Source organism: Python bivittatus, unplaced genomic scaffold (genome assembly GCF_059951505.1).
Source record: "Python bivittatus isolate LINGU-HERP-01145 unplaced genomic scaffold, Pbiv_v1 ctg000070_np1212, whole genome shotgun sequence".
NCBI lineage: Eukaryota > Metazoa > Chordata > Lepidosauria > Squamata > Pythonidae > Python > Python bivittatus.
In genome coordinates this window covers 11313009-11337377 of record NW_028277034.1, presented here as the reverse complement: position 1 = coordinate 11337377, position 24369 = coordinate 11313009, and the positions used below count along the sequence as shown (strand labels likewise).

General features: G+C 34.8%; 1 protein-coding gene across 2 annotated transcripts in view; it reads right to left on the bottom strand.

The window, feature by feature from the left end:
- Positions 1–1375: 1375 nt before the first annotated feature.
- VEGFC (vascular endothelial growth factor C) overlaps positions 1376–24369 on the bottom strand; it is a 57107-nt gene continuing 34113 nt past the window's right edge. The window contains exons 2-7 of one of the 2 annotated variants that reach the window (XM_088132019.1): positions 19531–19750; positions 14749–14939; positions 8943–9094; positions 8525–8634; positions 7912–8245; positions 1376–1877 (exon numbers count right to left, since the gene is read on the bottom strand). In XM_088132019.1, the coding sequence (XP_087988145.1) occupies positions 1763–1877; positions 7912–8245; positions 8525–8634; positions 8943–9094; positions 14749–14939; positions 19531–19750 (1122 nt within the window). In that variant the 3' untranslated portion in view covers positions 1376–1762. Of the gene's footprint in view, positions 1878–7911; positions 8246–8524; positions 8635–8942; positions 9095–14748; positions 14940–19530; positions 19754–24369 lie in introns of both variants that reach the window. The other variant, XM_088132015.1, reaches the window with a different exon arrangement.

Below are 24369 nucleotides of genomic sequence, written 5' to 3'. Positions count from 1 at the left end.
GTGCCAAAACATTAGAATGTCAGATGTTTCATGGGTGTGTGTGTGTGTGTGGGGCATAGCAATTCTTATTCACAGTCCTATCTACTGCAAGATTTCATACATAATTTCAGTCATGTGTGCAAATGCATTATCAAACCTCAATATTTCAAAGGCTTGTGTGCAAGATTGACATGGAACAGAAAGGTTTGGCAAGACTAAACTATAATGCAGAAGATTTAGACATTATAACTGAAATAATGTTAGGTATTTAATTACTGAAGTGCTCATTACCGAAGTACTCTGTTGCCAGAATCTAGGAAGAATGCATTCCTGTGACAGGATTCTTTATATATATGTAAAGTTTTTACATATAGCTATACAAAACTATATAACTATATATAGTTTTTAGAATTTTTTAACAGAATAAAAGCCATAAGAAAAAATAAAAATAAAGAAAAATAGTAGTGAGAAAAGAAAATAGAAAAAGCAATAGAAAAGGAAATAGAAAGGGAAAAAAGGAAAATGAAAAAAAAAATTATGAAGAAGCAGCTTCCAATCTTCTTAACAGAGGCTGTAGATACATTTATATTTTACCCTCTCTTTCTAAGGTTACGTCTGTGACAGGGTTCTACTTGTTCAGTTGTGGTGCAGAACAGGGAAAACACTGAGGGAGAAAACCTAGTTGACTGAACTCTGGAGAAGTCAAGCACATCTCTCCATGCTGTACTGTTTAGGACCAAGACACAGCTTTCAAAACATCTATTGAGAGGACCCCTAAAATATCAAGGGCAAGCCAAATTTTAATGTTTAGATGTTATTTATTAAAATAAATAACTTACTATATTAATTTTGTCCCTTATAACCCTCCAAACTGTCTCAAAAGCAGGCAGAAAAATTTTGGTCCTGCCCATCAAGTGATATCATCACATGACCAAACTCTGTAGTCTCTGAAAGTCAAACTAAATTGGTTTTTGTTTGGTTTTTCAACTCTGTTTTCCAAGTGTTCCATCCTTTTGTTGGATATGTATTTATGAATTGGAAACTATTTCATTCGGTCTTTGACCATTAATAATGATCATCTGCAAACTCATTGGTAGAAATGTATTTTTTAACACAAACTTCTGCTGCATACCTGGAGAGTTCCTTGAGTATGCAAAATTCTTTCTGTGTCTGGCCTCATTTCATAGCCATATTGGTAATCTAGCTGAAGTGCATCCTTGGGCCACCACTTTTCTTATCTTAGTTATCACTCACTTTACTGCATAGGAAATCTAGACCAGGATCTTAGAAAAGAACTTAGTGTCATCCAATCATTTACATCAATTACATCTAAATAAATATAAAAAAATAAAAAAATAAACAGGACAGAATACTGCATTTACTCAAACAGCATACAATACACTTCAATTTTATTTAAAACATGTTTTGCAAGATATAAAAATATTGATCACAGTGAAATTTAAAAATTGTTTCTGGTATAAAAAAAGGATTGCATACAGTATCTTTAAAAGAAATAAATTATGTAATCATTATCTTTTTTTTAAAAAAAAATCACAATGAAGAAAATTTAGGCTGCTTCATCATTGGCAAATTAAATTCTCCATAATGAAGAAAATCCCAGGTTTTTAAAAAATTTACTTCCCATGTGTCTCAGAGTACAAATGTGTCTGTTTCCAATAATATTATAATGTCTCTTCTGCACAGTAAATCCAAACGTTAGCAGTCCAGTTTTTTAAAAAAAATAGAAACAGGAAAAAATGTACATCAAATGACATTGTCTTTTCTAATTGATAAGTGGTCTTTTCCAGTATGTGGGTACACAGCGGCAAACTTCTTCACTATAATAAAATCCAGAATCACAGCGTTTTGTTCGAACTGTACAGGGTGGTCTGTAGCAACTGAGAGTAAATGGGAAAAAAGTATGTTGAAAAAAGGTGTAATACATGTTACAAGCACTTAAAAAAACCAACAACGGATAGAACTATTTAAGGTAAGGTATGGTGAGTTGTAGGTTTCAATTCATTTTGTTTTCAGGGATATGTTTTATTTTCTTGGTACTTGGGAGTACACCCTGGCCGTTGCATTTTTGCATACAACCCTAGGTTATTAGCTGCTTTGACTCTGGATTAGTGAGCAATAGGGCCTCCATTATGTCATAACTGCAATAGTAGCCATCAGGAGGTTCAGTGATCTGCCTCGATCAGCATTTTTGCTGTGGGAGTTAGAAAACAGAGACTAAACAGTGAACTGTAACAAAACCATGCTCAGTGGCAGCATGTCACTGGATACCAGTTGCTCTGGCAACTGTGCTGGATGGAGACATTGCTTTCATGCTTGCTTGTGCCACTTGACTGGCCACTGCAGGAAACAGGATGCTATATTCAATGGATTTTTTTATCTAGTTCTCCAGATTCTCCCTTCTACTTCCTTCTCACAAGCAGGATTCTTCTTAATACAATGCAACAAAACCAATATAGATTCTATTGACAGGGAACATTTCTGATACAGTATGTAAATAAACCATAATGAAAGTTAAACAAAATGCGCAGAAATGCATATTTCTGTTATATATACTTTTATAATTTCTGTTATACATGCTAGCACATTTCCATTTATATGAGAGAGAGGGAGGGAGGGAGGGAGGGAGGGAGGGAGGGAGAGTTAGAACCAGTAATTGGACCATCAGTCCCAATGAATCTAATCTACTCTTACTGCATTCCATAATTATTTATATCTGTAGCTTTAATCTGAGTAAATATTTGTAAAACAGATCCTAATACTCTAGCAAATTATGTTAATTTTATAGGTATTTCATTTACATCTTGGCTTTTTTCCAAGGCAGTATACAGTAGCTTCTCTTCATTTTTATATCCACAGCAATCCTATAAATTAAGCTAGCTGAAAGGAAAGGACCAATTCAGTCATCCGGTGGCTGGAATCACACAAACGCTTAACCAAGGCAGTTAAATGCTTAGGACCTACAGACAAACTTAGATAGTTTTAATCTGGTTAGTTTTTCATGGCTTAGTGTGCTACACAAATCCAGAGCATTTGGTCAGTATATGATTCAATGTATTGTGCAAATATATTAATTCAGCAACCAAGTTAAGCATGTTGTGAAAATCCAGCCAATGAGTTTTTGGCTGATGATCACAGTACAGATTATGTTATCTGGGAAGTAATTTATTAATATTTATTAATAGGTTACACATATGAGTTTCCTTTAGGAGCACAGTAATATACATAATCTCTTACTTTATTTTTACTATAACCTATGAAATGTTGGAAAATCAATCCAAATCCTCGTGTATTCAATTGTACTGTAAACTATTTAAGACAAAATGAAGGAAACTAATTCAGCAGTGTCCAAGTAGAGACTATATGACAGGTACTTGGTTTTTTAAAACAATACTGTACAAAATATATTAATAATTCAATCATTCATTTTTAAAAACTTTTCCCCTAGCCATAAAAAGCAGAAGTAGTGAGGGTATAAGAAAGGAGCTGAGGCATAGGTAGCTATGGTTTTCATCACTCCCCCTTTGGCAGTGGCTAAAAAGAACTGCTAACATCTCCATCCCCACTGACTGCCCCATAGAGGAGAAGATGGGAACACTGCTGAGTGCTGACCAATGCCACGGAAATATTACATGCTGTACGTCTGGGGACAAAACCAGAGGCCATATGTAAGACACTATGCCTCATAACTGTGCCATATTAGATCTTTCAAAACTGAAAATAGTGTACGCCATTAATACTACCAACCCATCATAAATAAAATATCTACAACAGGTTATGCAAAATGAATATTAATGAATATTTTTTTAAAAATAAATGTATACAGCTAGCCATAATCATGCTTGTTTTCACCGCAGTGAGCTTTTACTTTCAGGATCTACTAGTCCAAAGATTTCACCCCTAAGGAGAATGAGCTGTCCTACCAATCTGAATTATTTTCTTTTCATGGAAATATCTAATTATAAAACCTGGCCTGAAGCCAATGCTAAGTATACATAGTTTGCTCACACAAAATTTTTGTTACATTAGGAGAACAATGTGCAGGTTCAAAGCTTATACATCATCTGAAATGGTGATGAAAAGATAGTAGTAATTTATAGTGTTATTCCTAGACATTTATTACTTTTGGTCCAGAAAGTAATCAGATATTTTACCAGCCAATAATTCATGCTTACAAGATAAATATTTTGCATCAGTAGATAATTTGTTTCTACAATGATTGCAAAATAAAAGCTATAAACAAGTATGTCATAGCATAATTTCTTAAGGCTGTTTTTAAACCAGGTTGACCTAATATAACCTTACACTGACAATGCCAAAAAACCTCTGGCATATAATGTAGACAAAGTATTAGCCGTTGGGTGTTTTAAACACTGGCAGTGAACCAAGAGCGAGACGTATATGCTTCAAGTTTCAACACAACTATAGTTTAAATTCTTTTAATTTCTTTCTATTTTTATACAACACAGTATTATAATGCTGAATTAGCATGGCTCAGAATTAATAACTCATTTACATCTTCCAGTTTGAAATAAAAATATTACTTTCATTTTGTGGTGGACCAGAAAAAGAAGTTGATATTCCTCCTTCTGTTTCCAACCTCACCTGCACTTCCCTGCCTCATTAAGCTTAATTCAAGTTGCTTCTGGAGCTTGTCAACAGAATTGGGGCTGGGCTCCAGTAGCAGATACTGTAATCCACCTCTCAAACAAGAAGGATACTCCAGAAGAAAATCTTATTCTCAGTATAAAAGACCCAATGCAGGATTGGGAATTTTTCTGAGCTATGTTTCTCAAGTCCAATTCCTTTGTCCTTCTCTTGAATCTCAAACCACATGCTTTCCTTCTGGCTAGTTATTTTTACTTGTGCATATATATTGTAAAACATGGTGAATTTTAACTATTTCACATTTGAAATACCCCACTTTGAATTTAAAATACTATTTCAAGGGCAAATAGCTTGTTTTAAGCTTGAAGCACTTCTGAAATGATTGAAACACTGCTTTTTGTGTTCAAAACAACTGTTTTGCACATGTAATGGGGTGTTTTGCATCAAAAGGGGATCTTTCACATTTCAAATGGTTCCGATTCCATTATATATACCTCTACTTTTGCATTAATTTCTACTGGCAAATATGTGCTTCCCCCTCCCTCCTCCATTTATGGCATTTTAAATAAGCTCCCACATATGTATAAAACATTTCCTAGGAAGCAATGGTAATCTCTAACTACATGGGAGCATTCAACTGGTCAAATGTTTGCAGGGTTACCATGTGAGTTAATACAGTAATTCACATATGAAAAATGTCTTTAACATAGCAATCCATAAATTTAAACTAGTCATTACAATTTTTTTTTCAATTCTGACCTAACCAACAAGAATTCTAAACTCTTACTGCATTTCCCTTGACTATTTGTAAAGAGCATGTACAGCTGCAAAATTATCTATCATAGAACTTTGCATATCCAAATATAATGAGTAATTGGAGCCATGGAAATAAACCCCAGCAAAAATGAAGAAAACTCATCCAGACTTAATAATAAAGAGATAACTTCTACAGTTTATAATCTGCAACAGAAACTTGGCAGAATCTACTGTATGTTCTAAATTATAAGCCAAAGCAGTTGCGGAAGAAAGAATGGCAGCACAATCAGATCGCTTCTCAATAAATGAGGGGAATTATGAATACGTACCTATAGAAAAGGCACTCTTGTAATCAACCTTCAATATCATGAGTAGCAAGTTTATAACATGGAAACAGTGTACAGCATCACTTACCTTTGCAGGTGCTGTTCATGAGGATTTGCAGAGTTGATACGTATTGGAGATGAACATATGTGGAAAATGGCTGGTGTGGGTCTTCCGGGCTGTGTGGCCGTGGTCTTGAAGTCTTGTTTCCTAACGTTTCGCCAGCACCTGTGACTGGCATCTTCAGAGTGCAGGAGCACAGACAGGAACAGTGCAGATGCCAGTCACAGGTGCTGGCGAAACGTTAGGAAACAAGACTTCAAGACCATGGCCACACAGCCCGGAAGACCCACACCAGCCATCGTATGCCGGCCGTGAAAGCCTTCGACAATACATATGTGGAAAATAATTCAGAAGAACTGTTTTGGACCTTGTGCAAGCACAATGCCTCTCTGTATTCATGAAAGGAGCCTGACCTTTTTAAAGATTGCTTTGGAAAATTAATGAATAGCAGGGAGGTGCTGGGCTTGGCTGGGATTTGAAGAACTTCTGAATCTTTTGGAATCCTGCACGGCCCCACTACAGATACAGCATGTGGAACTACATTATATTATTATTTTCTCATGAATTATCAGATTCATTAAATGTTTATGGAATATTCTGGTGGTGTTTTTAGCTCTCGAAAATAGATATAGCCATACCTTTTGGACAATGCTAATAGGTTATAGGAAAAGGGTCTGCAAGACCTGAGGTGTTGCTCTTCTTTAAAAAGTCATTTTGCTTCAGTGTTTGGAACTTTTCTCAGCATGGAAGTATATAAAACAGTGTCAAGCTCACAAGCAGTACTTTTTTTTTAAAAAAAGAAGTAACTGTATGTAAAGCAAACACTCTTGAAGCAGCAGACACTCTTCAGGAGCTACCCAAATGAGTTAGATGTGAAATGTCCTAGTATTCACAAACGCTGGTATGTTTGCTAAGATTTTCATAATATTTAATGATGGCAGACAAGACATACGACCCTCCTACCAAAGAAAACTGTGTTCTGCAAGAACACATTGGTGTTCCATGTTTGCAACAGGATTAAGGTTACATTAGAGCCAATTTGCTTTCAACAAATCAACAGAGCTATGAGGAAATCACCAAAGAATGGGAAAGACACTTGAGCTGTAATCATCCTGGCCTGGCCTGGCCTGGCCTGGCCTGCCACATCTTGTGCAAAGTTTTCTGTATAACCTGTCACACTAGCTTGACGAATTTATATTTTATACACAATTCTGAATCTCAAGTTACATCATGCCTGTTGGAAATACATACCAAACTATCTGGCATAGATAGAATCATGGAGTGTATATTAAAGGTCAGGTTAAATGGAAAAAAAATAAAACATGATAGATTAATGCTTCAGCTAGGGCTTTTTATCCTGCAGTTTCAGCCTATCCACAGGCACCATATAAGGATTGCTGTCCTGCCCTTAAGCTTTCTTCATTTTTAAACTTATTTTCAGGTAAGTTATTTTTTGGTATTAATTATTTAACAAGTATGTAATTTCCACTATACTTGTCAACTGGCATGATTCAGCCATACCTGCATATTGCTTGATAATAGCTATGCATTGTAAATATATCATCATATTGAAAATCCACATAGAATTTATCCTATTATGCACATTTTCTTCCAAGTCCACCTTTCGGTACAATATTCACAATATTATCATAAATATTCACAAATAATAGGCATGTTAATCATATACAACTACTGAACACAACATCTATTTTCTGTTTCACCATTTACATATGACATGTTTCATTCCAGATTAGTGACCCTGTTTGCTTGGTTTTCACTATGATTAGCATGAGGGGTTTGTTTGTTTTTTTGGTCCCTTTAAGTCCGTGTTGACTCTTGGTGACTGCAGTTTTCTTGTGGTTTGCCACTGCTTGCTTCCTAGGGCTGCGAGAAAGTGACTGGCCCATGGACACTCAGCTGGCTTTGTGCCTAAGGCAGGACAAGAACTCACACTCTCCCAGTTTCTAGCCTGATGCCTTAACCATTACACCAAACTGACTCTCAAGCATGAGTTATCAGTCATAAATTAAAAGAGTAGCAAGCTTAGGAAATATAAGAAAATACAAGAAACTATACCCACTGTCATTTATAAACTATAGAAGAATATCTAATGAAAGTTCCAAGGTTATGAAAATCTGTTGTTTTTCCAGTTATTTTGCTTACCTGCATGTTTGATGATGAAATCTTTTTCCTTTCAAGAAGCATTTGTTTGGTGATTCTACGCATTCACAAATACACTTTGTAGGATTTAATGGTTGATGTTTAGGGCATGTTCTTTTACAAACACACTGGCACTTTTCTTCATCAAAATCTTTGTTGAGTCCACAAGAGCTAGGAAGCAGTTTATTTTTACATGTACATTGGCATGATGTTCTGTCTAGTTCTTTGTGAATTCCACAGCTAGAAGGCCTCACTCCTCCTTTGCAGACACACTGACAGGTTTCTTCATCAAGTTCCTTATTAGACCCACAGATATCATGGTATCCTTCAGCAGTATCTAAGCATTTGAAATAAAAATAATATGCTTCAGGCATTGCAAAAGAGTAGAACGCACATCTTCTAATTTTACAACTAGTGAATTACATCCTATTCATTTCTATATCATTGCACTTGTAACTACACAATTGTATGGAGTTGTATGAATATGAATAAATTATGCCATATTCTATAAGTTGAACACTATAAAGGAATAAAAAGATCTTGGGTGCATTTTCTTTTCTTTTCTATAAATGAAACTAAATAAGTGACAGTAATCTTCTGACCCATATTTGCTTACCAGTATCTGGAGGATAGGAGGAGAAACTGAAGTCATGTTGTGCCAGACATCTGCATAAGTGATTATTCCAAATATGACTTTTTGGACAAGTTTTATTTGTTATTTGACACCTAAGGGTAAAACATATTGATGTATTTCAAAGCAAATTTAAGACAAGTGGTACTATACATGGAACACAGATGTTTCAGAAGACAAATAACATTTTTTATTATATTTATATCAGTACGTTCCATTGAAAATGGTATTTTCCAAGACAACAAAAACTTCAATAATACTTACTAGGTTATGGGACCCAGTTTATTTTAAAGCAGAACACATATTTATACATCTTGGTCCTTAGTCTTCAACACACAATAAGTTTAAACTGATTTTAGAGGGTTTTTTTTAGCAATGTAGGAAGAAATATGCAATTTCTTACTGTGCTTGTATCACTGGCAAGGAGCGTCGAATAATTGAATGAACTTGTCTGTAGACATCTAGTTTGGACATGCATCGGCAGGAAGTGTGATTGGCAAAACTGATGGTTACAGGTTTGGGACCATGAGAGAGGGGCACAGTTATTTCAAACAACTACAAAGAGCAGAAGAAAAAGAAAAAAGAAAAAAAAATAAGTCAAGACTATACTAGTTATGTGTTATTATCCTCTTTTTTTTCCTTCACAGAGCTTTTTCATGAATTAAAATGTTCAAAGCTAAATGTCTTCATCAGTTAAAATCTCTTCCCCTCCCCCACAACCAAACTTTTTTCTTCTTAGCAGTTAACTCAATGCATTCTGAATCAGAGGTATACATTCCATGGTCAAGATAACACAAGACTGTGAGTGATTACAGGCTTTGAAAATGGGCAGAAATACTTTAGTGTTAACTGACGTACTGTACATGAATGTGCTTATTTAAAGTATTTATAAAATTTCTTTATAAACACTTTATAACAAAGAGGCATAGTCTTATCAACAGAGCCCCCAAAAGATGGTTTCATATAAATAGTAGGTACATGATCAATGATTAATACATTTAGTCCTCACATTTTTATTTTTATTCATGCAACAAGTATCTAAAAATGAGGTGATCAGTATTTCTAGATAAATAAATAAATGAGGTAGAATTTATCAGATATGCTTTGAACTTAAAATATCATTAGCTATTAGATTCAAAAAGATGCAATGCGTTAGGAGTATAAGTTCTATTCCTTTATCCAGTTCGGGCTCAAGACAACTCAGCCTGACTGGAAAAAAAGAACCTGCATATACATTGAAATAATTTTGGGGAGCAACACTGACAAATGCATAGTGGATGTGGAATATTGTGTGTTCCATACATAACTACGATGAAAATATACTACAGATAAAATTGTTAATAGAGAATGAGGTGTGATCTGTCTAGCATATTATCAGCCATCTTTCTTACATTAGGTCTGATAATTGGCACATGATGAAATATATATCTGTTCAAAGTTCATTTCTATTGTAAAGCAATACTTCTACCAGCTTGCATCAGTCAACACAGTTCCTTTCAAATACATTATTGCCCATCTCTGACTTAGAAATATGAGTGCTATGCATGTCACAACTGTTCCCTTTCCTCAACACAGCTATCTGGAAGAGAGGCAGGAAAACCTTTCTTTAGTTTCTCCTATAAAATAAATGGGGCCTCAATGAAAGCAGAACTTTCAATGGCATAGCCACTTTCTAGTATCTGTAGGTTGACATTAGATGGCTGTATTTATATTGATGTTTATGTAGATATGTCTAATATTTTAAATGTATTGCTGGAAAATGTAGAGCTAGTTCATACATTGAGTTATGCCACACTGCGACCTATTTCATTTGCAAGGTATTAACACACCATAAACCCATTCTGTGTATTCTTTACATTGTCCTGATCCTTTGCAGATCAGAAAAGACTTTCAGGAGATCAATACTACATCTAATGATGACACGTGAGCATGGGTTACGGCAGGTAGTTGATGTCCCCCATTGAAAAAAGGAAGCACAGAAAAAAAGGCATTGGAATGCCTGTACTATCTAATGTGATGCAGGAAATGGAAAAGAAGGTGCTGGTTATGAGAGGTTCCAGAGCAGCCAATATGTCAGTCAATGCTAATTTACAGCAGGTCTGTGCAACTGATGAAGACGTGTCTTGTAGCAGTCATAAGATACAATACTCATGTGAAAAATGCTATTATTTCATTACCATGGATAATTATTGTGCTTGTAATGCCTGAGAGCCAGTTTGGTGTAGTTGTTAAAGGCATCAGCTAGAAACCGGGAGACTGGGAGTTCTAATCCTGCCTTAGGCACAAAGCCAGCTGGGGGACCTTGGGCCAGTCATTTTCTCTCAGCAATAGGAAGCAGGCAATGGCAAACCACTTCTGAAAAACCTTGCCAAGAAAACTGCAGGGACTTGTTCAGGCAGTCTCTGAGAATCAGACACTATTGAACGGATAGAAAAAAAAAATGCCTGACAGATGAATATGTAAACTGACTACAACTGAAAGGTTTTGTGCTGGAATTGATCATAAAAACCTATCTATGACAGCTCATTCATACATGTAAACTATCACTTGATAAAGAATAAAACATTTAAATTCCAGCAAAAGCTACCAAACACACATACAAATACAATATCTGTATTTCATATATACAAATATTAAGCTGAATAATGTGTGTGTGTGTGTGGTGAGAGAGAGACAGAGACAGAGACAGACAGAGAGAATGCTTTCAGATTAATGTCCTTAGTAGCCAGTAGTCTGTAAATCAGTTATTTTGACATACTGTTCCTGACTCCCAAATCAGGGTAAAGGTTTATGCTCTTGGTAAAGAATGTTATTACTATAAAAATCACCCATCAAATGCCTGATTAAGTAATACAGTTCATTGACATGAAATACCAGCAAGGAGTATATAAGACATAATTCTAGAGGCAGAGTGTTTTAAGGCATTTGAAATTTAACGAATTAGATTAATCTTAAAGCACCCAGTACTATTACATCACTGATAGTTTAGCATATGAGTCAGTGCCTAAATAAAACATTGTGGGGAAGCTGCATGTAAATCATTCCAAAGTTGTAAAAAGAAAACAAGATCCAAATCGAGCAGATAAATAAAGGTGGCTATTTAAATACAACAGATTGTGGGTGTATTGTTACATACAATACTTAGATATATATTTCCTTTCTTTGTTTGGTAAGTAGTAAAACATGGGCAAAGTTTTAAAAACTAAAGGTACTCTTTCCTGATATAATATGCTGTAATAAAGCTACCTGCCTTGCCTAGATTATTCTCCAAATCATGTCAGAATAGTTTAGTGATAAATAAATGCTCTGATACCTAAATCATAGTATGATCTCTAATTTCTAGTTATATATGTTTCTGTGGAATGAGTGCTTTATATATGCCTTCCTGCCTTCTTATTATCTGTACAACAATGAAAATATTCTCCATCTGATAATCTGGCATTGCCTCCTCATGAGGTAGAGATCAGTATGCTTAAGGAAATTCTGAGGTTTGTAGAATCACAATAAGTCTAAAGAGGGAGAAAGCCTTCTGAAGGAGATGTTATGATGTAATGCTGTCTGCTGTAGGGAGAAATGGAATTCCAGGAGCTACAGAATGGTGCATCCTGACAGAAAGACTGCTGTTTTTTTTTTGCATGACTAAATTATTTATGACAAAAGAAAGTAAACAGTAACAAAAGACAAATCCTGTATTTGCTTGAAGATTCAACAACAGCACATCTGAAGGACTGTGATTAGTGTAGGAATCTTGTGCAACTCAAATTATACTTAAACAAAAAGGACATTTCTACATCTCTGTCTTCCACACAGTTTCCAGGAAATCACTGGAAGCCACTGAAAAAGACTAAGCCAATCAAAACATACAGAATCAACTGAGCTAGAGTACAGGAAAGCAAGCATGAACGTAGGTACCAATATCTCAAACACTGCCTGCAGACAATAATACATTCCAGGTAAATTAACAGGTGGTGCAGTAAACTGTTTACATGACTGAGACAGCAACAGAATGAAATTAATTGTTCTATGTAATTCACTATATCAGGGATCTTGTTACTAAAAGGAAAAGGCTATTTTAATATATTACTATCCAGATCAACATACTGATGTATTTATTATTTATATATTTTTGAACTGCACTGTTTCTTACACATTCCTTATATCTTCTTAAAGTGATCTTAAAAGTAAAAATCCTTTGTTTTGAATTACCCTAATATAAAGTACCTTAATATTAAATTTGTGCAGATTAATATACATTATTTAAAAGGTTCCTGTTAATTCCAAATATAAGAAAATAACAGTTTAATATACATCTTCTACTAAATCTATGTATGGGAAAGACTTAAGCCTGTGATCAATGATAATACTTAAGTGAAAGAGAAAAAAAAATATAATTTTTGGATTTTTTTTTAAATAGAATTGTGAGTATATATGACAGAGATGACAGACCTAAACTGAAATTATGACAGAATCAACTAAGTTCCGCTACTATATTCTCCTGCTTTCTGTCAATGAAATCAAAAGGGATCATAAAATATGGAAAGAAATAAAAATGCTATAAAAGGAAATATTTAATATGCATGCCATTGGTGATAACATTTACTAAATCATCAATGTTGTTGTATCAAATGAACAAAAATGCTTGGGAAAAATAGTTCCATATTTCAAAAATGACTTCAAGCATTCCACTAATGCATATATTTCCAAACTCTGTGGGTGAACATAAAGTATACATCAAACACTACAAGACATTTAAAACTCTGAGAAAGTGACTTACAATGTCTTTTAAAACTATTTTGAGAAATGTTTTCCCCACAGTCTGATCGAAACCATGGAAAAAGAATTGCCTTTATAATGAATTGAATGATGCAAAAAATATGAACATCTCAGCAGGCAAAATGCCACATGCTGAGTTCAGGGTCACTGTCCCTCATGTATTACATGGTATGTGAATGTTTATCTGAATTTGAAAATTCTTAGTTTTTCGTTCTTTTTTTCTAATAATCACTGTGGTATAATTAAGACTGAAATGGGTCTAATAAAATTAAAGATAATTAAAGATCTGCTTGAATTTACTGAAGTTTCTGATATACTGACTTGCATAGAATATTAATTATACTGAAGCAGTGATTTGTGGCAATATTTGGAGAGTTAAGTGGAGGTACTTTTATTGGTTACTGGTTTAATATTGTTATTCTTGTCAATATATTGAATATATTTAAAATATTTAGCATGTACTTCATTGGTTAAGTCTAACAAAACAATAAACCATTTGAACAACAGCCAGAGTAGGACATCATGCTTGGTAGACTTTTCCTGGCATTCAGGATAGTTATGGAAAATTTGGTCAAAGTATCTGTAAGTCACTCAATTCAGTAAAACCATCAGGGATCCTTTATCTTTCTGTAAAGTAAATAGTGTTCTATACTAACTAGACTTACCACCACTGTTCAAAAACAATGCAGTGAGGAGTATACAAGCAGTTTGCATTAAGCTCCTCTAGGTCCTTGCTGGGTAAGAACCCCCAAAAGAGCTCTGCTGATCAGATCAAAAGACCTGCATCTTGATGTTTTTCGTCCAGCTTCTTTATGACACAGAGGGAGATGAGATGCTATGGGACCCACTAAAACCCTTCTGGCATTGTTTGTGAAACACTATATATATGTCCTAACTCAAACACTTTCTAAAATCATACATGTGCTAAATGACCAAGCTTCTGGTGGCAGGAGGTAACACTTGATTTATTTTTCTTTTTTTCTTTTGGGAGGGGGAAATAATGGCCACAGAGCCATCAAGATATTAATACAATGGGAGGGAACATTATTTCTCCCCCACCCATCACTAATGGGGTATTTTTGTTTGTGTGTTCTATTAAAAAAGATGTTAAATCAATCCTAGGATTTAAACAGCAATTATACTGTCAGTAATTGATCCCTGCTAAGCTCTAGAGCCACAAAAATGAGTTCAGAAGCTCAATGAGACTCCAGGGCCACAGGATGCCCATCCTATCCTTTCAAATGCTATACTTATTTATATTTTCCCAGTTCTACCATTTATGCAGCTGATTATGGCCTACTGTTCTGTTAATACAATGCAATTTGTGTTCCAGAGCAACTTTATTTGTATTATATTTTATAATGATATTGCATTTACTTTAAAATGTATCCAAGTAACAATAGGGATCTAAATAATACGCAGTGGAAACAACCTACCGTTTTGCTGACGTAGCTTGTACTGACATTCATACACTGCAGCCCTTCACTATTGCAGCAACCTCCACATCTGTAGATGGACACACATGGAGGTTTAAAGAAGATGTTTGTTGTTGCTCCAGATTCTTTTCCCACATCTACACATACCTCACGTGGCATGCATTGAGTTTTTCTCCACTCATTATCAATACCTGCCAAGTTAGAAGCTTACAGTTTATAAAATAGTTTTTTTTTTTAATCATTGAAATCAGACTGAACTAAAATAGTTAATCTTTGATTATATACTAATTCATGGTGAAATCCGGACTTAGTCCTATTTAAGTAGATCTATTTCAAACAATGGAACAAATTAAGGAAGATTCCAGTGACAGTATCTGCAGGACAGAGTCTGGGTTTCATCTAATTATTTATATCCATTAAATTAAAAATGCAAGTTTCTGCTCATAACAATTCCCAAATGGCACTTTTGGGTCAACGATGTAAATCTCCCATAAGCGGGACAGAATATTCTTTAAGTGAAGTTACCATGTGGTGTTCTAAGAAAGATAAAGCATTCGGATAGACTGCTTTATACACCAGCTAATTTTAGAACCTGGACCATATGAATGGTTGTCCAGAGCTGCAGGACCCTAGACTGAAGCCTTGAGGTTTAGCACCATTTGAGTGAATTAAATATGGCTTAACAAAGAAAATAGATATACGTCTGGGAAAGCCAAAAACCTAAAAGTACCTAAAAGTAGATATGAGAGAGAGGCATGCATTCATTGGAGCTTAGCAGTGAGGATTCACAAATTGATCTGGAATGGCCAACTACTGTAAATGTTTTATTGTGTGACACATTTACATTATACAAGTAGTCCTCGACTTATGACCACAATTGGGACTGGAATTTCTGTTGCTAAGTGATGTGGTTGTAAAGTGTGATGTCACATGATCACATAGCTTAGCAACAGCAATCCCGAGCAGTCCCGTTTCTGTAGTAACTTAACACATGGGTTGTTAAACAGGAAGAGGCAGAAGTTCCAGGTAAGGAGCCTGGGAGATGCCATGGCGGTGAGGGGTGAGGCCTAGGAAGGCCAATGCAGGCCACACATGAGTTCAGGGAGGGGGTGCAGTGATCCAGCGCAAACTCAGGAAGGCCAGGGAAAGAATGCACTCCATCTCAGGGGCTTCTTGGCACACTGTGGCTCTGGAGTTGCAAGCTTTTTGCAGGCCCAGAGCTGTGGCACACCAGGAAGCCCCTTTGCACTGTGCTGCCAGGTAGAGCTGAGGCTGGGTTTCACCCAGCACAAAGGGCCTTCCTGGCATGCTGTGGCTCTAAAAAGCAAAAAGCCCCAGAGCTGTGGCATGCCAGAAAGCCCCTTTGCGTGCACAAAGCCCAGCCCCAGCCCAGCAGTGTGGTGCAAAGCTGCTGCACCCTGGGAAGCCACTGTCACTCTTGCCACCCTGCACTCTGAGGTCCCTGTCGCCCTGTGTTCTGCCACTATAGCTGACCTTCGCCGTCTTCTTGCTCCCGCTGCTGATGAGGCATGCCTGCCCTGGGCCTTCATGAGGCAGCTGCTGGTCACATGAGGCCATCTTCCCCAAGTCTCACAAGGAAAACTGCCATGTGCGACCTTGGGAAGAAAATCTTGTCAGCAGTGGGAGCAAGAATATGGCAAAGGTCAGCTAGGGCAGCAAGTGCCACAGAGTGCACAGGGCCAAAAGGGTATAGATGGTGGAGAGATAAGTGGGTGGGAGGAGTTGAAGCACCCCTGTGGTCATAAATGTGGGCAGGCTGCCAACCACCCAAATTTTGATCATGTGACTTCAGGGACTCTGCAATGGCTGTAACTTTGGGGACCAGTTGTAAGTCCCTGCTTTCAGCACCATCATAACTTTGAATGGTTGCTGAATGAATGGTTATAAGTCGAGGACTACCTGTAATTAAATTACTCCTTAATGGAGTTTCAAAATAGTTGAAGTTACAATTTCAGATGAGAAAATAGATGTTGCTTACCTTTAACAGATATTCTTCGAATCATCATATATGTAGTTACATATATGAGGATTATGCCTGTGCAGAGCAGCATTCTGCAACTTTCTAGAACTCAAACCAAAACTGGTACTCATGCCATTAATCTCAAAGGGATATAATTTTTTTTTGCAAAGACAGTATGTGTATTTCCTACTCAGCTCCTTCATGGATCTTATGAGAAAGGAAGAAAGGAGATACCTGAAGTGGGGAAGGAGGATGAACTATGTGACTTCACAGATGATCATCTGAAGAATTTCACTTACAGGTAAGCAACCTGTTTTTCTTCTTCATAGTCTCTGTGCAGGCACACATTTGGGAGACTGAAAGTTAAGTTGACAAACTACGAGCCAAATGCTAATGTAGATATAAGTTCTGAATGACTATATTTAATCTACTTTTCCCAAATTGCTGCCCAACTTGATCATTGGTTTAAATAAATGTGCAGATAATATTTTGCATTACTATTTGTTCCAGGCTTTATTAAGGTGTTGATATTTATCTATCAAACCCAACATACTTTAAAGCCAGACTATTTGAAAACTGTTTTCTACCATACAGGTTGGGTGCATTATCACCAAAAAGATATTTGTTTAGTAGGGAATTGTGTGTGTGTGTGTGTGTTTTGGTGGAAGCAACCTACTTATGAAATTAAGAGTTATCCCTTGAGACTTTTAGGAAGACAGGAAAAAAAAATGAGACTGAAGGTTTTAAATCTCTTTTCCTTTAACTTAATAATTCTATTTTGATTCTGTTTACATAAGTTTTGTTATACTTTGTTTTGTAAACTGCTTTGGGTATTCTTGCAATACCTTGAGGGTATTTATTCCATTGTGACCCAGCTGTATTGATAACTAGGTTCACACTATCCAGTTGTTTTAGTTCATATCATGAGAGTTAGGAAGTTGCTCCAAGTAGAGTCTTATATTTCCAGGAGATAAAATATTACTATGATACTGATCCTAAAGATGTAACTGACATATCTGAATTAAGCTAACTGAATTATACTTTGTGTTGTAGAGAGGGAGGGAGGGAAGGAAGGAGGGAGGGAGAGAGGAAGGAAGGAAATGAAAGGTCAATGCAGGGAGGCTGTTGGGTTTGATACTGACAGGAAAAAAAGATTGATACTACTAAGTTAACCATGCTGATCAAAATTTGAATCAAATTAAAACATTGTTCCAGCAAACATAATTAATACTAAAGCAATATTTGCTTTCCATATTATATAACGCATGTATCTTAGATCCTCAATTTTCTTTATGAGAAACTGGAACTTCTTTTATCTTTTTGATTAAACATTTAAAAAAAAAACCCTGAAGAAATGAAGTTAAGAGAGTGGGTTCCATATAGGAATTTCAGTAGGATTATCAGATATCTTATGAGTTTCAGCAGCATTGAGCTTGGAATAGTAGAGACTGCTGCTGAGCCAGGAGATGATGCTACTATCATCATCATGATCTTTTTTCATTGACAAGATATAGTATGCTACTAAGTAAAGCAAGTATTTACTACTTTGAACTTAATTTTTTTTTCAAACTTTATCCTTAGGTGTTTTGGCAGGCCACAGCTTTTTAAATAATGAAGCCTAGGAATAGTTTGTGAAACCTATTTTAGATAGACCAACTGAGATAATGGAAAAGTGCTGTTTTCACGTAGGAAGAAATCTTAGTGGTTTTAATTTCTGTGATTTCTAAAATTGCTCGTAGAAAGCACACAGAGAAGATCAGTGATTACTGTGAGTTTGCTTTTTGAATACATTTTTTAAAGTGCAAATATAAAAAATGCAATTACATTATCTAACAAAAACTGGAATAAAGAAGTAAAAGTACTAGATAAGTAAAACTCTTATCTGAAAGAAAATATCAGGAGGACAAATCCTAAATTCATTAATGTAGAATTTTCCCAAATAATATTTTCCATGGTGTCAACCAAATCTAAATGGGAAGGTACATACTGTTTTTCAAGGCAAGTATGAAGGAAGCCAAGTTGGGCACTGACCATATCTCCTCAGCTTGAGCTCTAGAAAGTTTCCAAATAGTGTTCTGCAGAAGTGTAAAACCCCATGTAAATGTACTTGCACAGAGACTGAAAATAGGAAAACAGAAAAAACAAAAACCCAACCCAAATTGAACAAGTTAACACAAACAGGACCACAATGAAAGTAACTAGGGACATACTTATTTTCAGATAAACATTTCTTATTTGTTACTTTTTGCAAGCCTAAAACTAGTCTATCTCCAAATCAGGGGGTGTCCCCATAAACTTTGTATGCAATTCCTAATTTGTTCCTTTTGGTAGCTTCACTAGAAACTGGAGCTGTTAAATCTCTTGGATCAAAGATTATTAAACATGAATAAAGGAAATTGCTTGTTGACACTGCCCTTAATTCTTCCCATTTCTCATAGCTATACAATCTGTCAATTGCTTACAAAAGAAATTGGGATACCCTTCTTTTTAGTTCTGACTCTATTTGTCCTAGCTTAGATGCTCTATACCTATCTTTCTTGTCCTTACCTACCTTGATTATTCTTGACCTATAGAAGATTATGTTTGACATTCATAATATACCTCTTTTATCATAGTAAATGAAGTTCAAAAACTTATTAGCATTTAAAGCATTAAGGCAGACTTGCTGTTCTGGAGCATGTTAAATCGTATATTAATATATCTCCCCCCCCCCCAGTGCTTAGAATTTAAAACATATTTGAAAGAACACATATATTCTTATATATAGATTTAAAATACTTGGTAGACATTACATTACTTACTTTTTAAGATCTCTGTATTATAATGTGCTGCAGCAAATTTTATTGGATTTGAATCCCCTGATCTTCCATCAAAGTTCGATTGTTCCCTACTGTGTGGCCAACTCCCTTTTCTCAACTGGCACTTGAACATTTTCCAATATTCTGGATAAAGAACAGTCATGAGTTCATCCACACTTGATACTGACCGCAGCTGCTCTTCCAACTCTTTATTTGCATAATTCTGCTAAAAAAAATAAAATTAAGAAAAAAGCCAAGTTAATTACTTTTCTTTTTAGGGAAATGTTGATACATATTAATCAAATTAATGGCTGAATTTACATAAAATAAAATCATTCCACTAAGGTTACATGTTCAAGGGAGAAAAGATAAATTTATGTTATTAATGCTATAAATTAACAGCCCTCTGAGATATGAACACAAAACACAGAACACAAACACATAAAAGTTAGTTTTAGACAAAAATTAATAACAGTTTTCTTCCTGTGCCTTTCAGGCTGCAATGGACTTTTATTTCCAAATAAACTTATAAAAAGTTTTCCTCTGACGTTGAAAGTTTCTTTGTGTTATTTATTTTGTATGACATCCTAAAATAGAAAAATAAATTAAAAATGAATCATTTGAGCAATTAGGAAGGCATTTATGGAATTATTTTCATCACAAAAATATTGTTAGTTTATAAAAGTGGCTGGCAGAAAATCCCTCAATGATCAGTTTCATCAAAACTAAGATAGGAATAAACCTAAAATTCCATTTTCTTTCAGGTATAGTGCTTTTGTTTTGTTTTTTAAATCCACACAATTAATCCTTAATATAATTCAGGCTGACAAAGAGTAATTGGTCCAAAATTCACTGCATAAGCATTGGCAGAGATATGAAGAAACTAATCTTAATGATCTGTCCCTCCCTTTACTAAGCTACAGTATGGTTCTTATATTTCACCACTTGCCTCATTTCTTAGGTTTGTTCTGGGATATCAATGGATGAAAAAATTATTTAACTTCTTAAATTTCTTATTCGGTGTTTATGTTTCTTTTAATCTGTTTGCTCCTGATGTAAGAAAAAAAAAAGGCTTTCTTGGTTAACCTTAGAAAAGACAATTTTATATCTCATCTTATGAAGGCATACTACAAAAATTTAGTACTTAACAAAGCTATTGCAACTTCATTGGAGGAAAAATCATTGGTTTAGATAAAAATCAGTTAGATAAAAAATTATAAACTTCCTTATGGCAGTCTCTCTAGCCACTGAAAAATGCCATCAGAGGTAGGGAAAGCTAATTAATAGGATGGGTGATGTTATGGAGGGCAAGGAGATCACTGAAGATTAAGTAAAGATACATTGCTCATTACTGAAATTCAGCAGCAACTTTTGAGGGTTTCCAAGGCAAAAGTTTTATGATCATATGTGGCCCTTGATTCATGGGTTATACACTTCTGCCGTGAACAGAAATATTTTGCTTATTTCCTTAGGAAAATGTTCATTTATTTCATAAATTAATCAGTATCATAATAGATGAATTAAATATAACTACAAATAGATATGTCAAATAGAATACCCAAGCTTTTGTAAATGGATGTTTATAGGAAGCACACATTATAAAACAGTTCTTCAAGCATGCAAAAATTATTTTCCTTTATTTTTTAAAAAAATAAGTAATATAAATCAAGTGTCCTATTTACTTGAATTATTCATGAATAAAGCTTAATTATGTTTGTCATACTGTGAATTTTAATAATAAATTAAAATTAATAATAAATTAAAATTAATAAATTTTAAATTAATTTGTTCCTCTACGGAAATATTTCAGGTCAGCTGTTCGACTGTCCAGTTATTTATTCAGAAATTTATTATGATTTGATTGAATCAGATTTTGTATTTTATTTTATTTTTTTAATAAAATTTTTTATTCTTTACAACAAACACAAAACATACATAAACAAACAAGAACATACAAAGGCATAAAAAAAAACATCTTCCATTTTATACCGTGTGTCAACCAGTTACCAAATCATTGGTGCCCCTTTCATAATCTTCACTCATTTATATAAATTCTCATATCATCTATTCAAAATATACTTGTATACTTATCAATTATCAATTATTAATCATTTGTAGCTAGTCTATAAAATCATTTATTACAAGAAATTTTAGCTTTCATTATAAGATTAGTAATAAATTTTTATCCATCGATTATATATGTATATATATATATAGTAATTAATATCAAATTTCTATGATCAAATTTCCTAATCCATTACATTACTATATTTTCTCATCCAACCATTAATAAAACAAATCCCGTGTCATATAAAATTGCTTATCTTCTTACTCTAATTTCAAATATCAATTTAACTCATCTCTGCACATTCCATAATTTTCAATAACTTCCTCCTGCATAGGTACTTTTTCATTCTTCCAATTCTTAAAAGTTACAGTTCTAACCACTATCAAAACATACTTCATTCTTCACTACATGTTTCAACAAGAATATCTCTAATTTAAAATCTATATGTTACTATGGCCAACCATGTATGAATTTTAGTCTAATATCTTAAAACGTTTACAATCAAATACAATTCTTTACTATATATCTCAGTTTTATGCCTTATTCAAACGCTTGCATAGTTTTAAGTTCACCCTTTTCATTCAATATCCCAAAATATCTAGCTGTTTATTCCTTTTTCTATATTATTGGATAAGAGAAAGCAATAATAAATGTCCTTTCAAACATTCTGCTTTTTGAAGCTTCTGTCAGTTCCATCATTGTTGTATTCCCCTTGTTTTTTCTTTAGGCATCTGGAGTAGTTTCTTTCAATATTGTTTTACTTCTTCTTCTTAAGTATTCTCTTAGTACAATTTTCCATTATAATCTTGTATAATCTTTTTCTCACCCTCATTACCAAGAACAAGTCTGTCCCTCTTCATTTATCAATTGATTAACCCTTTTTGATTCTCAGTTTATAAGCCTCAAAATAGTTCTGTTTAGTGTTTCTGATTTCTTGTGCTATTTCTTCCTTTTCCATTGATCCCGTTTTATGTTTAATTAAGTCCATTTTAGCTTTGATGTCTTTTTTTTTTTCTTGCGGGAATTTCTGCAGCTCTTCTTCCAGTTTTTTATAGTCATCCTCGATAGTTTAAAAATCTTTTTCTGCATTGTGTTTCTCGTATAGTCTATTATCAAACCCCTTGTATAAACCTTCATTAAGTCAAAGGATTCTTTATCTTTGTTCTTGCCAAGAGAAAGAAAAAAAAAAAGAGAAAAAAAAAAAGAAGAAGAGGAGGGGAAAGGCTAGGTCTCTTTAAAAGTCCAACTGGGGGGGGGAATAGAGAGCCAAGCAAAGCTTCTACCAGAAAGAAGAGCTACTGCCACTAAACAAGGCTCTTGTGACTAACTCAAACTTTCCATCTTGAATATTTTCAAAATCGCTTTCAACTCCGCTTTCTTATTTATAGTTATTCGGATGGCACCTGTATAAACATGCACATCCCACTATCTTTTTAGAAAGCCCAAAGTCCTTGAGTATACGTCACAATGAAAAAAACCCCACTATATTAAGCCTCTAGATGGCAGTGCAACTTTCTTTCATTTACTTTCTCTTAACTCCACTTTCCCCATTTCCAAAACAAAAAATATAGGTTTCTTATAACAATAAAAAAAATCTTAATCAAAAAAAAAGCTTGAGATAAAAGATTATTGAGTATTGAAAAGAAAAAGCCAGTCCAGTTAAAAATATATTTTTTTAAAAGAAAAACATCTTGCCAATTCCACTAAAAAGGGAAAGTTAAAAAACAAAGATTTTTTCCCCTTTTTTTTTATAAGGCTCAATCTCGCTGCTTAATCCACTTTTCTTCACTTTTAAAAATCTCTTTAAGTTACTTAAGGTGTTCTCTAAGAATAGTTGAATAGTAAAGGTCCATCTCACCCGGTGACACCCCTCTCCTTCTTCTTCCTTTGGAGCTGTCCCGGCTTTCGCAGTCATTAAATGGCTGCCTCTCCTCCGCCGGCTTTAAGAGCTTCTCCTGGGATCAATCTGGGACTTGCGGTGTCCCTGAGATCCGCAGGACGTGCCCTTTGCAATCACCGTCTCTACGGGACAGCTTAGGTCCATCGGGACCATCTGGGGGGGGAGATATCGGCTGCGATCCTGGGAGCCCAGGATCGCCCGCCGTATCGCCGCGACGCCAACTCCACCCTCCCAGATTTTGTATTTTATTGTATCTCATCATGATAGCTATAAACTCTAAGATGGCTAATAAATTATAGAATTAAATCCAATTAACGGCATTATGTTATTATGATAATAAATTTAATTTTGCTTACTAATAGTGTAATTCATCATCAGTCAAAAATCTACTATGCTTTATACATCTACTATGGATAAAACTATATCTTCAATCTGACCTTCCCTAACTTAAAGCAACCAACATTTCCCCAATATTCTGTATCAACACTGTCATGTATTGAGACCTTCTTCAGTTAGGAAAATATAATTTTTCCAGAAAACCACATCACTTATTTAAGATAGCTGTGAACTGTGAAACTTTCCTTTTAGTAAGTCTTCCATGATTAACGTTGTATAATTTATTAAGAATTATTAGGTCTAAGCAATGCTCAGATTTGATTGGAAAGAGGTATTTTGGAATGCGCAGCAGCATGAATGCAGCATATGTCTGCAACTAATTAAAATAATACATCTCATTCCAGGATTGCGCAGCTGGACTCCACCCTGTAGGAGCTATGCGATCCAGGAAAAAGATGTGACAAGCACTTCTTCCTAGTCAAATCTGAGCCATTGTTCATCTATCTACCTGTCTCTCTGTCTGTCTGTCTCTGTCTTG